At 34.9% G+C, this 11,207-nt stretch overlaps 3 protein-coding genes across 7 annotated transcripts in view; 2 read left to right on the forward strand and 1 right to left on the reverse strand.

Moving 5' to 3' along the window:
* Positions 1 to 70: 70 nt before the first annotated feature.
* On the forward strand, positions 71 to 3,132 carry LOC109031220 (uncharacterized). Its single transcript, XM_019042618.2, has 3 exons — positions 71 to 303; positions 754 to 944; positions 2,892 to 3,132. The coding sequence occupies exons 1-3, from the start codon at positions 222 to 224 to the stop codon at positions 3,018 to 3,020; spliced, it is 402 nt and encodes a 133-aa protein (XP_018898163.2). The 5' UTR covers positions 71 to 221; the 3' UTR covers positions 3,021 to 3,132.
* Positions 3,133 to 3,868: 736 nt separating this feature from the next.
* On the reverse strand, positions 3,869 to 10,946 carry LOC109031222 (nicotinamide riboside kinase 1). Of its 5 annotated transcripts, none has more exons than XM_072299179.1 (5): positions 10,550 to 10,946; positions 9,074 to 9,130; positions 7,822 to 8,064; positions 7,146 to 7,438; positions 3,869 to 7,049 (listed from the first exon to the last, which is right to left on the reverse strand). In XM_072299179.1, exons 4-5 carry the CDS (start codon positions 7,385 to 7,387, stop codon positions 6,731 to 6,733), a joined length of 561 nt encoding a protein of 186 aa, XP_072155280.1. In that variant the 5' UTR covers positions 7,388 to 7,438; positions 7,822 to 8,064; positions 9,074 to 9,130; positions 10,550 to 10,946; the 3' UTR covers positions 3,869 to 6,730. The 5 variants fall into 5 exon arrangements, with proteins under 5 accessions (XP_072155280.1, XP_072155279.1, XP_018898165.1 ...); XM_072299178.1 differs by lacking the exon at positions 10,550 to 10,946 and adding an exon at positions 9,290 to 9,418; XM_019042620.2 differs by lacking the exon at positions 7,822 to 8,064.
* Positions 9,691 to 11,207, forward strand: part of HemK2 (HemK methyltransferase 2) — a gene marked incomplete in the record, with an annotated part of 278,137 nt that continues 276,620 nt past the window's right edge. Inside the window, 1 exon segment of the mRNA XM_019042619.2 lies at positions 9,691 to 10,294.

Here is an 11,207-nt window from a genome sequence, read left to right on the forward strand (position 1 = left end):
TTTTCACTTCATTGCATTTTGACATTTTTATTGATTGGTGAGTTGGTGGAGTCACGAACAATTGTTGAATGATTGAGGTTATGTTTTTATTTATAATTAGTTGAAACGTGTGTGAAACAATTTGTGATGGATTTTGACCCTGTGGAAACACTTAAATTTTTTTTAAATAAGGTCTTCCGTGATCGGTTAAGGAGGAAGTAATTTTGAGAACTTTCCCAGTCATGTCATCATTCAAGAAGACGTCGAAGAGCATTCTGAGGGAGAGTCTTCGAATATTCGACGAAGACTCTGAGATTCTACCCGGTAATATTCAATTTAACGACTAACTACCCTACTAGTCCAACACTTTACCTCCACTCATGCTTGACTTAATCTCAACTGCAAGGCAAAATTCGTTTCAGTGAGCTGCTTGAAACCCACCAATCTGTTGTAAGTCAGCTGGTGTCTAAAACTGCTGTCGGGTGTCAAATACGCCAATTTATTCTAGACTTTTATAGGTAATTTTTAGCACAAACGAAACTGAGGTGTATACACTTGTGTTATGGAAGCCTGTGCAGGCTGGTGAACACTTGATAAATTCATTAAATAAACTGCTTTGGCTGAAACCAGTTCGTCAAATGAGCCACCAGAAGTTTAAAGCCTCCCCATGAAAGAAATAGATTTTCTTTTAGACTTTTAGTCTATTTCTTTCATGGCCTCCCCCTGCAGTATCATGCAAATTGAAGAATCTTGTTTTCTTTATATTATGTTTAGAAAAGAAGCAGAATTGCAACCGCAAGATGATATCTAAAGGCACCAAAAAAGATCTTCTGCTTAAAGCTTCCGCTGTCAAAGAAATTGAAGCTGTCAAGAAACAATTGAAGAGGAAGGAAAGCTTAGCTGAAGAAAACTTGGAAAAGCTGAAGCTATTAAGTCAACCTCTGAAAGAGAAGACAGCTAAGAGGGTAAGTTATCCTGTTTTGAGTCATAATATTCCAGAGAACCAACCCTCTAAAATTTGAGCAGCGTAATCAAGGAAGGCAAGTGTTTGGAGATTAACACCATTTTTTGCCTGATTATCATCGATTTGCAACTTATTGTACATTCAAATTGCTTCTGGTGATTCGTCACAGTTTCTGGCGTTTGATGTATAGCATCTATCATGTTAAAAATCTTGACAGATTTAGAATTTTCAGCAAAAAAAAGAACAATAGCTCCTTTGCATGAGTTTAAAGAATCACTCAAAACCGACCAACTGGCAATGGAAGCAGTATCCTGTTTGGAAGAAAATCTTGCATCCAATACAGCTATCGATTTCTGTGTCAGACGCTAGATTTTTCCAAACAAGACTCTGCTTTCATTTCTACAGATTTTGCCAATTTTTTGGTTTAGAATGATTCATTAGGCTCGTGTGCAGGGACCATTGATCTTCTTTAGGCTAAAAACTCTTTTTCTGACAAGATTTTTGACATAGTTGTGATATCTCGCATGCCAGTTTGACCTCGTCAGAAACTTTGACAAATCTCTTTTAATGATGACTGATCAATTTGCACTGCAAGTTTGTCAAACAAAGTAAGTCCTTTTTGCAAAATAGATTGGTCCACATTTAAACCATCAGTAATTATCAAGCCAAATCTAAGTGTTGGCTTCCTACCGTAATTTTTACAACTTAGCAGTGTGGGGTTCATGTAATTTATTTTCTCTGGTTGTCATGCTCCTTTTTAAAAGGTTTATATGTATGTTATTTAAAGTAGTGAGGCTTCTACAATTTTTGTGAGCGGTGGCTAAGAATGAAAGTTATCAAATAATCATCATTTTAATAGTTTCAACCCATCTTTCTATGTGACAACACAAAGAAACAACCTTGAAGCCTCTCTACCCCTCATTCCAAATTTTAACAAAGTCTGAAGCAGAGCACATGCTATATGCTTAATGACACCGCGCCAATTTACGTAAGGAATGCACGCAGAGTAGTAGAAATTGCATTTTGCGTCCTAATCTGTGATCAAATCACAATTCAACATGGGAATAGTAGCTTGAATTTTAATGCTTTGTAACCTTCTATGTAACATTTGAATATTAACTCTTTTTTTTTGTAAAAAATGTTTTGTGCTCAATGCTGAACAGCTGCAATTTACAATTGGACTGATCTCTGCCAACTTGAAGTCAAAAAGAAAATAAATTTAATACTGTAAAGTGGCTCTGAATATTATTCATATCATATTTTGTTAAATAATCTGCTGCTGATCATTTTTCAGAAAGTCTCGTTGAGGGCCTCTTTCTCAAATTTGAAGTCACAAAAAAGATTGTAATCCTTTAGTACAGGATATTCAGGCAACAGTGGGTACAAAATCTCTTAGTGAAGAGAACATCTTTCTCGACAGTGTAAGTCGGCAATCATATAACCCGGTTTGCGACGTCGCAGATTTTTTGTCATACTTTATTTTTTAAATGGAAAATTACTCAACCGCAATTCTTTAAAATTGCCGTGATTTTTCCTCTCTGTGCGAAGAAAATTCAGCAAAAACTTCAGTAAATGATGTCAATTTGTTCTCCTTTAAAAAAATAACTTAGAGGCGGAGATTTTCAGACACCGCAAACGAGTTATGTGATTGCCGACTTACACCGTCGTTCTGTTTCAAGATTCAAGGTCTTTCAATTAGGTTATAAAAATGTATGCAGGTATTGTGTGCAAGAGGCAGATCTTCCATTTTACAGCGATATCAAATGGCTGACTGACATTGAGCCATTGCTCAAACTGTCAGATGAAACATTTTTTTATTATGCAATTTACGAAATTGAGCATCAAACTTTTCATTTATGAATTATCTAAAATCTGTCAGGGGTCAACCTTTTAAATTTCGGTAGCTACTTACTGCATCAGAAAATAACTCTTCTCTCATTTGTTGCAGATTTTACAGAATATAGGCTACCAAGCTGAATCTAGTCAACAATCCAAGAAAAGGAAGCCAGAGGATGAAAGAACTGTCTTCACAGAGGAAGATTTTGCCAAATTTGAAAGGGAGTATTTTGGCTGTTGATAATATTAACTCCACTGATGAATTCTCCAGGATATTGTACTAAGTTAATTGTTTGTTCAAGATATGTGCACAATACGTAGGTGTAAATAATAAGTAATTTTTTTTTTACTAATTTTCTGATTTGTTATTTTCTCTTCACAATCTATATTTTAGGCAGTGGTCGTCACTTAAAATGCTCTGAGGAGATAGTTCAGGGGGTAGTTTAAGAAAAACAGTCATCAAAAAGTTCTTAACTGCAGGTTAAGTTAAGCTTTATGATAAAAAAGAATGCAGAATTATTTTCAAAATCTAAAATCTTTGGAGCCTGCCTCTTGTGAATACAAATTTGGTTCTTTTTCTAATCAAGAACAGAATCTTGAGCTGTACTTGCCTACTTTGAAAAAGATTTCTTCTTGCCTTAAAATCAGTGTTTTATATAATTGCCACTTGCTGAGACATCATAAAAGATGAATTTTTGTAGGAACCTCCAAATATTGTTTTATGATGAGTTAATTTAATCAATAAATCAGTTCCGTAAAGGATTCCATTGAATCCCATTAGAAAATTTTATCTGCTCAACCCACATCTATATTAAATCCCTCCACTGAGTTATAACTGAGAGAAGGTTTTTCAAAATTTCAAAAAAAAATTGATTCGACCCATTATTTATTATTTAAAAAAAAAAAAAACCAGCTTCAGCGAAACAGAGAGACCCTCAACAAATTATCATCAGATATGATTTCCACGAAGGATTGCATAGGTAGTCTAGATTGGCTTTAAGTTTGGATTGATTCAAATCAATCATTTTGACATTTTGTAGAGGGCCCTTTAATGAATACTTGGTGGCAAAAAATTTAAATTCTCAAAAATTCAAACAAAACAATTTTTTCTTTATAACACGATATCAAATAATAAACATACAACGTATAAATAAAACAAAGTAAAAGAGTCACTTAGAACTAGAACAGTTGCATTCTCAATTCCTGAGGTAACAAAGAGAAAAACTTACTGCAGTGAGAAAACTTCCCTTTCGAATAATTTTTCTTGTTCTAAGCATAAATTTCACAAATGAAAAGTAAAAACTAATATTCTGTTTTTGATTCCATTTGTGCATGACTTAAAATATGTCTTAAAACCAATGACTTCGTATGAGAAAAGCCCTGCTTGACAAAGAAGAAAAACTGAAAACTAATGACAATGTTAAGTTAAACTAAATAAGTAATTTTCCATCAGTCTTGGTTTAAAAAAATATATTTTAATATTTATAAAGATTAGTGATTTTACTGCCACCAAAAAGCATTACTCTGATGGGAAACGTAGCTTTTCTAAAATATGTAACGCTCTCGGGTGGGGGAGGGGGGTGAGGAGGATGTTATGCTATTTTGTTCTTATGTGTTAAAAAATGAACTTAACAATGTAGAGAGGAGGAGTCAAAAACTCCAAATTTGAGAAGGTACCTATTAGTCCAAGCATGAAATAAATTTTACTTCTTTCTTGATATTTGTGGTAAAAACATTTGAAACTTCATGATAATTCTGATCAATAGAAACATTATAAAAATATAAAGAGGCTTGCTACTAAATCTTCATACCGAATTAAGGCCATATTAAGTATTAATAATAACTAAGCAACAAATCACAAAAAAAGGCTATGTTGCAAAAAGCTCCAAAAAAAATAACAAACACATCAATGCTCCGTCGGTGAGCAAAGTGATAGGGGTGAAAATAAGAGAAATGGGGGGGGGGGGTGTAGGAATTTTTCGACGAAATCTCTAAGCAGAAGATTTTTCTAAATACAGGCTCTGTGTGAGACATCCTATTAATTGTATCTATCCGACTTGATGTTACTTCAGTAATTTTTACTTTATATAAACTATCAAATTTTACATGAAAATGACATATGTAAAAACCAATGGCCAGATTGAGAGCAATCAATTGAGGAAGGTTCCGGATGAAAGGCCCTTAATAGTTGCGGTGTGCTTGTTTCTTTGAGCAGTAGCTATCTGGACCGATCTGGGAAACGAATGTGCCTCTGTTTTATAAGCTCTTCTACCAGAACCCTCTTCAAAATTTAAATTTTTTAAGTGAGGATGAGTCTACTTGTCTTTTGAGCTGCTGGATATAGATTACGATCTATTCCTGCAAAATAATATAAGATCTTTACTTAGAAACTTCAGATCGTCCGACCAAATTATGCAAAATGCAGTTTTAAAATTTTTAAATCAAGTCCATCAGCTGTATGGACCATGTTGGTCGGAAAGTTGTTACATGTTGTATGAGAGGCAATTACAATGGAAATCTGAAACGATTTTATCCTATTTTCCATTTCATATATTTTTCAATATTGTCTGGAAAACGAAAAGCACTATACTACAAGGGCTTGTCAAACAGAGGAGCATTAGGCTTCAAGGTTGCTAAAACGCACCTTTTTCAAGTCTGAGACATCATTCGTTATTATTTCTCAAGAAATAAAAAGGTAACACAAAAATTCCTAAGAAAAACAAGGAGTTGGTACAGCAAAAAGAGATGCTGTTAAACTTGACAATGTGTTTCAGAGAACTCAACAAAAAGGGTGCCACAGTAAGGTTAGTAATGTGAGATGACAAAGGCATTTCGAAGAAATTCGCTGATGGCTGAGGATGGAGCCTGATGTGCTCCAAAATGCATTCCAAAAAAAAAAAAAAAAAATTAAATACAAGTGAGTGTGCTAACAATTTTTCATTCATTTTAAATTGTTCTGATCCTTTTAGCGGGTTTTCATAAAAGAAAAAACCCAGCAAGATTGTTAAACGGAGGAAACAGTGAGGAAACTAATGCACACTTCCTTGAGATCTTAAAAATCTCCTTCAAAACACCATGTCTTAACAAAAAAAATTGTCCTCTGTTTTTAAGTGAGACCTGATTGAATACGAAGGAGGGCAAGGTGAAAATCTTGGTTGAAAAGTTAGTTGGGGTAACCTGTTGACAGCAGTAGAACAAGAGTGGTCTGTGCTGAGATTTTTATGGCAAAATATTTCATCCATCATATCATGCTTGTGGCCTTAGATAGTTGAATGAGTGCGATTTTAATGAGTTTAACCTTCTTTAAGGATGGAGGTACTCTGGTTTTAACAGTTATGATAATTCCTCCTATTCGATTAATCAAATTTAAGCACACTGAGAGGCTGTGAGTTCTTAAGGAACTGAGACAAGCCCATGATGACCGGTTTACATTTTCTTTCTGAGTGAGTTTAATACCTTTTTTTTAGGAAAATAGTTCACAACAGAATTTGCATCATTATTCATGTTTTAGTCTGAAAATCAATTAGCCTACGAAGAAAGTCAATTGTCCAAATCCTATTGGCCACTATGCAGCAAAGGAATTCCATCATTACATGACCCGAAAAATGGCCATCAACTTGTCTGTCCAGCACTGGCAGTTTTTTCTTCTATGATTTCTGTCCACTGTAGAATAAACTGCGATAGCATACATTGTGAAATGTAAAAAGTGGCCAAAGAATTGGTTGCAGTTTACGAGGACCAGCAATACTAAATAATCTTAACACAGGGATGAAGATCGTAAAAATTCTGCTAATAATTGCAGAATTAAAACCTGTTAGCATGATACTCGATTAAGTCTTTGCCAAGAACCAAGACATTGCCTTAAAGAGTAAACTCAATGAGCACATGAAAGTATTAAGGGCTGCTAATGCAAAAAAAAAACACACCTTGTTAAACAAAATAATCAACCTATTATAATCTGCATTCGATGTCTTGCAAAATTCGCTCCGTCGTAAACTGAACGGGGCAAGTTCCATGAATCAATACTACACACTTGTTCATCTCTAGCATTTGCTGAAAACTTTTCAAGTGTTCTGGCCATACAATTTGCTCAAAATACCCAGGGACATCCGGAGGGTCGTAGGATCGCGTCTGCCGGCGCTCCCAGGTAACTTCTTTGGACAGTCGCAAGTAGTATTTAAGATCACACAATTCCACTGTTTTCAGGAAATTTAGAACAAGGAATCCATCGATGAGAAGGACGTTTTTCTTGCTCGGATCAATGCGGGGCCTAAAATGAACCAAAATTCATTTCGGTAAGAACCCATCATATGAAAAAATATAATGCTCATTAAAAATGTATTTTTCACTAAGTTAATATATTTACCTTCTAAGTATCTCTTCGATGTCAGTCCACATTTTGTCCGTATTGATAGCGGTCAAGAGTTCCCAATTGTTGTGTTTCAAATCTTCCACGTATTTGTGATTCGGATCATTGGGATCTCGAAAATAGAGATCTTGAAAAATGCACTCCGAGTTTGGGATGATGGAATGAAGCTTTTTGGTGACGGTAGTTTTCCCTGAATTGGTTACACCTGCAAGGGCGACAACGATCCAATCTTCGCGCATTTTTGGCTTAGCGACAGATCTTGAACTTCCAAATCACCAGGGGACCTCTCTCTAGGAACAAAAAAATTAAAAAAATTTAATTTACTGAGAAAAAATACTTGCATTACCTTCACCAGAAAAAGTTTTAATTCTTAGCACTCTTATAATTTTTCTCTTGGTTCCTCCCTGTATTTGAAATGAATAGAAAGCTGTTAAAGAAGAAATTGGTGGGTATCATTGATTTTTGTCACAATTTGTGCTTGAAAATTATTTTTCAGTTTACAAATAGTAAGATTTTAGCATTAGCATTACACATTTTTTTAGTTTTTAATATTTGAGATTTCATACGATGAGAGGGGGAGGAGGGAGGGGACACAAAGTTCTTGAGATGATGATGATGATAAAAATTAGCCTTTCTTCAAAATTTGGCCACGGGTCCACTGAATTATACTAACCGAAGGGTTATGAATCAAAGCATTAAAGGATGAAAAGTGCATTGACACAAGCCTATTATGGTGACCATCATTGTGTTGTATGCGCCAGGCTGAAAATGTCTTAGCAACCGGCATTTAGAATGACATGTTTTTGGCATGCTGATGCAATAAAGGCACTATGTAAATTCTCCATGAATCTAAGTGAAGAACACTACTTATGTGCGTGGCCAATGGGAGCGCTTGTGCCACAGCAATCAGCAAAAACTGTAAATTGAAAAGATCAATTTTTTTTATTTTTTGCATATTCTTATAGCCTGGCAAGAACAACTACACTAAAACACATTGGCAGGGAACATGTTAAAAAATGAACATAATTTGCATATCTTAATAGTGATAAAAACTTCCTGAAAAGAAATCTTGATTTTTGTTTATATTTTTTAAAGACTGAGGAAGATTGATTACCAAATAACTGTACCAATTTCATAACTAAACATTTATGACACTAACTTAATCACGAAGGGGCTAGCCTTCATAACTAAACATTTATGACACTAACTTTATCACAAAGGGCCAGCCTTAATGTAGAAAAAAACTGAGATGAGAATAGCCCTGGACAATAAAAAAATATAATTGCTCTTTTTAAAAATTCAAAGGTAAGAGGAGTATTGGCTGATAAAAAGGAGGTCCCTACCCTTTACAAAAAAAACAACACAAGTTCAGTAGCTGTTTAACAGGCAGTGTTCATATTGGATTACATTTGAGCCAATAGCAGTTGTAGGTATCAATAGTAAAACATTTATGTGTTCATAAAGTTAAAGTATTCAATAGTATGAGTTCTGGATGGTTAAATCAATTTTTTGTTAATATTGAATCATAACTACTATTTTTGTTTTAATTATTTTCCTTTTGCATTTTTATTTGAAAATGAATTTTCCTGTGATTTCATGTAAAATGAATAAAAAAACAATAAATTAAATTATTACAAGTGATCGGTATTAAGTGATCAGTCACTTTCAATTTTTTTGTTCATTTTTGAAAATACATGATATGTACTTTTATTATTGAATCTTTCAATTCTTCGTTCATTTTAAGAGATGTGTACATGATATTGTCATTACTTACCACTTTCAATTCTTCATTCATTTTTAAAAATACAGGAGAAGGAAATCACCTGTCAAATAAGGATCACCTAAAAGTGACTAGCTGGAGAGTTTTTAAAAAGTATGAAATAATAAAAAGGATCATAAAAAGTTATGTATTACTTCCTACTCACCTTCTAAAATCCTCCCTCAGAACAACTTCCAAGAGCAGAGTCGCACTGGCTTGGTTCCTAAACAGAAAAAAAAATATTAAAAAAGTTAAATAATGGTACGACGCATTTGAACTAAAGGGTAGTACCAAAGGTAATTACAAAAATTATTAAACTGAACGAGCAGAAACACAACTGATTCCTTTAAGTGGTGAGAGCCTTTTGAAGAGCACATGTTACTTTGCGATACGATCCTAAGCAGCAGCTGACAGTTGAGAAAGTTACTTAAAAAAGTCTTTTGAATTTCTGACAGACTATTTTAATAGGCTTGGATTTGAATTATGAGTTATGTTCACTTGGTTTTTGATGAGTGGAGAAGTGCACAACCCACTTGATTGGACTTATAGTTCAACAATCTTGAAGACAAAATTGCTTAAAAATACATATATGATGGGGGGGGGGGGGGGGATTAAAGAAAATCGTAGATCTCAAAATATTTCTGCTGAAGTGGACAATCCACAGTATCTGCCCAGTTAGATTAGATAAAGCAAACGCGAGGGCAGCATTTACCTGATAGCTCAATGACTGATTGATAACCCTTTCAACATGGGAAAAGCGGTATTCAGGTAAAATCTAGAGGCTTGCCTTCATTTGATGGTGGTTTGACTAGGTGATTCCTTCAATAGTTGAAGCTTTAGCCTGGTAAAAAATCTTACAATGCTGTTGCAATTGCTGATATAATTATTGTGGTCTATAATGGCTTCCTTCCCATGTTTTCAAGGAATAAAGATGGGTGATGAAACCAATATCATGTCAAGAACTGTAGAAGAAACATGCTACTCCAGAATAAACATGAGGTAATGGGCAATTTGTTCAATTTTTTAAAACCCGGCCCAGGAATTTGGAGGATTTAAACGAAAGGAATGAAGTAAAAGCATGCGGATAGTTGGCTTGCATTTCAGCGACTACAGTACTTAGTTTGAGAAATTGGAAGGCTGTTATCTTTCTATACTGCAGCTTCGATAGAACTGTTGAATTACTTAGGGTTTCTGGGAAGACGAAAGGCCTACTTAAGTTGCTCAATCTTAGCGACACCAGCTCTGTACATGTTTTATTGAGAGACAAGAAACATCAACATTACAGGAAGAATGAGGTTTTTAAAAATGGAAGCACAAGGCACTTTCTACACCCATCATCTGCGGACTGCCATAATAGGCATTTCCTGATTTTTCTGGGTTTTCAAAAATGAATGTAAGTATGCACCTTCAAGTTCTTTTTTCTCTATCAAAATTGTAATCTTCCTTAACTGTCATTTAGGTGATCCTAGAACTCGAAAGGTAACGTAAAATCGGCCATCATCGAGGAATTCTTCAGTTTTCTCAAATGATTTTTGCTCCACTCACTTTTCCGTGCATTTTAGTCCCAAGTCCCCCATACACTATAATTTTAGTCCATTTCAGGATACCGACAATAACTTCCCAGATTGAAATTTAGAATTACCTTCAACTCTGAACTGAGAAATGCTGGATCCACTTCCACTATGCCATCAAAGTATTGGAGCAAACGTTCTGCTCAAACAGTCTTCATTGAATATGTAGTGATTATTACGAGAGAAGAGATAAAAATCGTCCCGACTACTGCTGGAATTAACATGGCATAGCGAACAGGAGGAAAAAACGGAGTCAAAAAATCCCAGCCTGTCACAGGGATGATCACAACCCACAGAGAGTACAAGATGAAACTTAGCACGCTCAAGAAGATTAGGACAGCGCCAAGTAATCTGGCTGTCATCACCGTCAGTTGAAAAAGTGGTTCATGAAAATTTGCTCATGGAGTCAACTTGCAGTAAGCCATTTCCGCTTCGTTCATGACAGTGAGCTCAGTGGTAGCTTGATTTCTGAGGCGTTACTTCCGAACCCTGTAATAAAATATCAGCACTTTCAAATAAGAATGTACTTTAAAAAAATAAAACAAAATGGGTGACCATCAATATGAAAAAAGACCTTACTCCACAAATTCAAAATTTTGAGTACATCTAGCAAATATTGTCAAGTTGGATTGAAAATTGAGATTATGAACTTTGGACAGGAAACGTTCTCTAGTGGCCTTCAGAATTAAATGGAAGGAGTTCAGTTTCTTTCAGTGCTGACAAAGGGTG

The sequence above is a fragment of the Bemisia tabaci genome, chromosome 4, assembly GCF_918797505.1.
Source record: "Bemisia tabaci chromosome 4, PGI_BMITA_v3".
Classification (NCBI taxonomy): Eukaryota; Metazoa; Arthropoda; class Insecta; order Hemiptera; family Aleyrodidae; genus Bemisia; species Bemisia tabaci.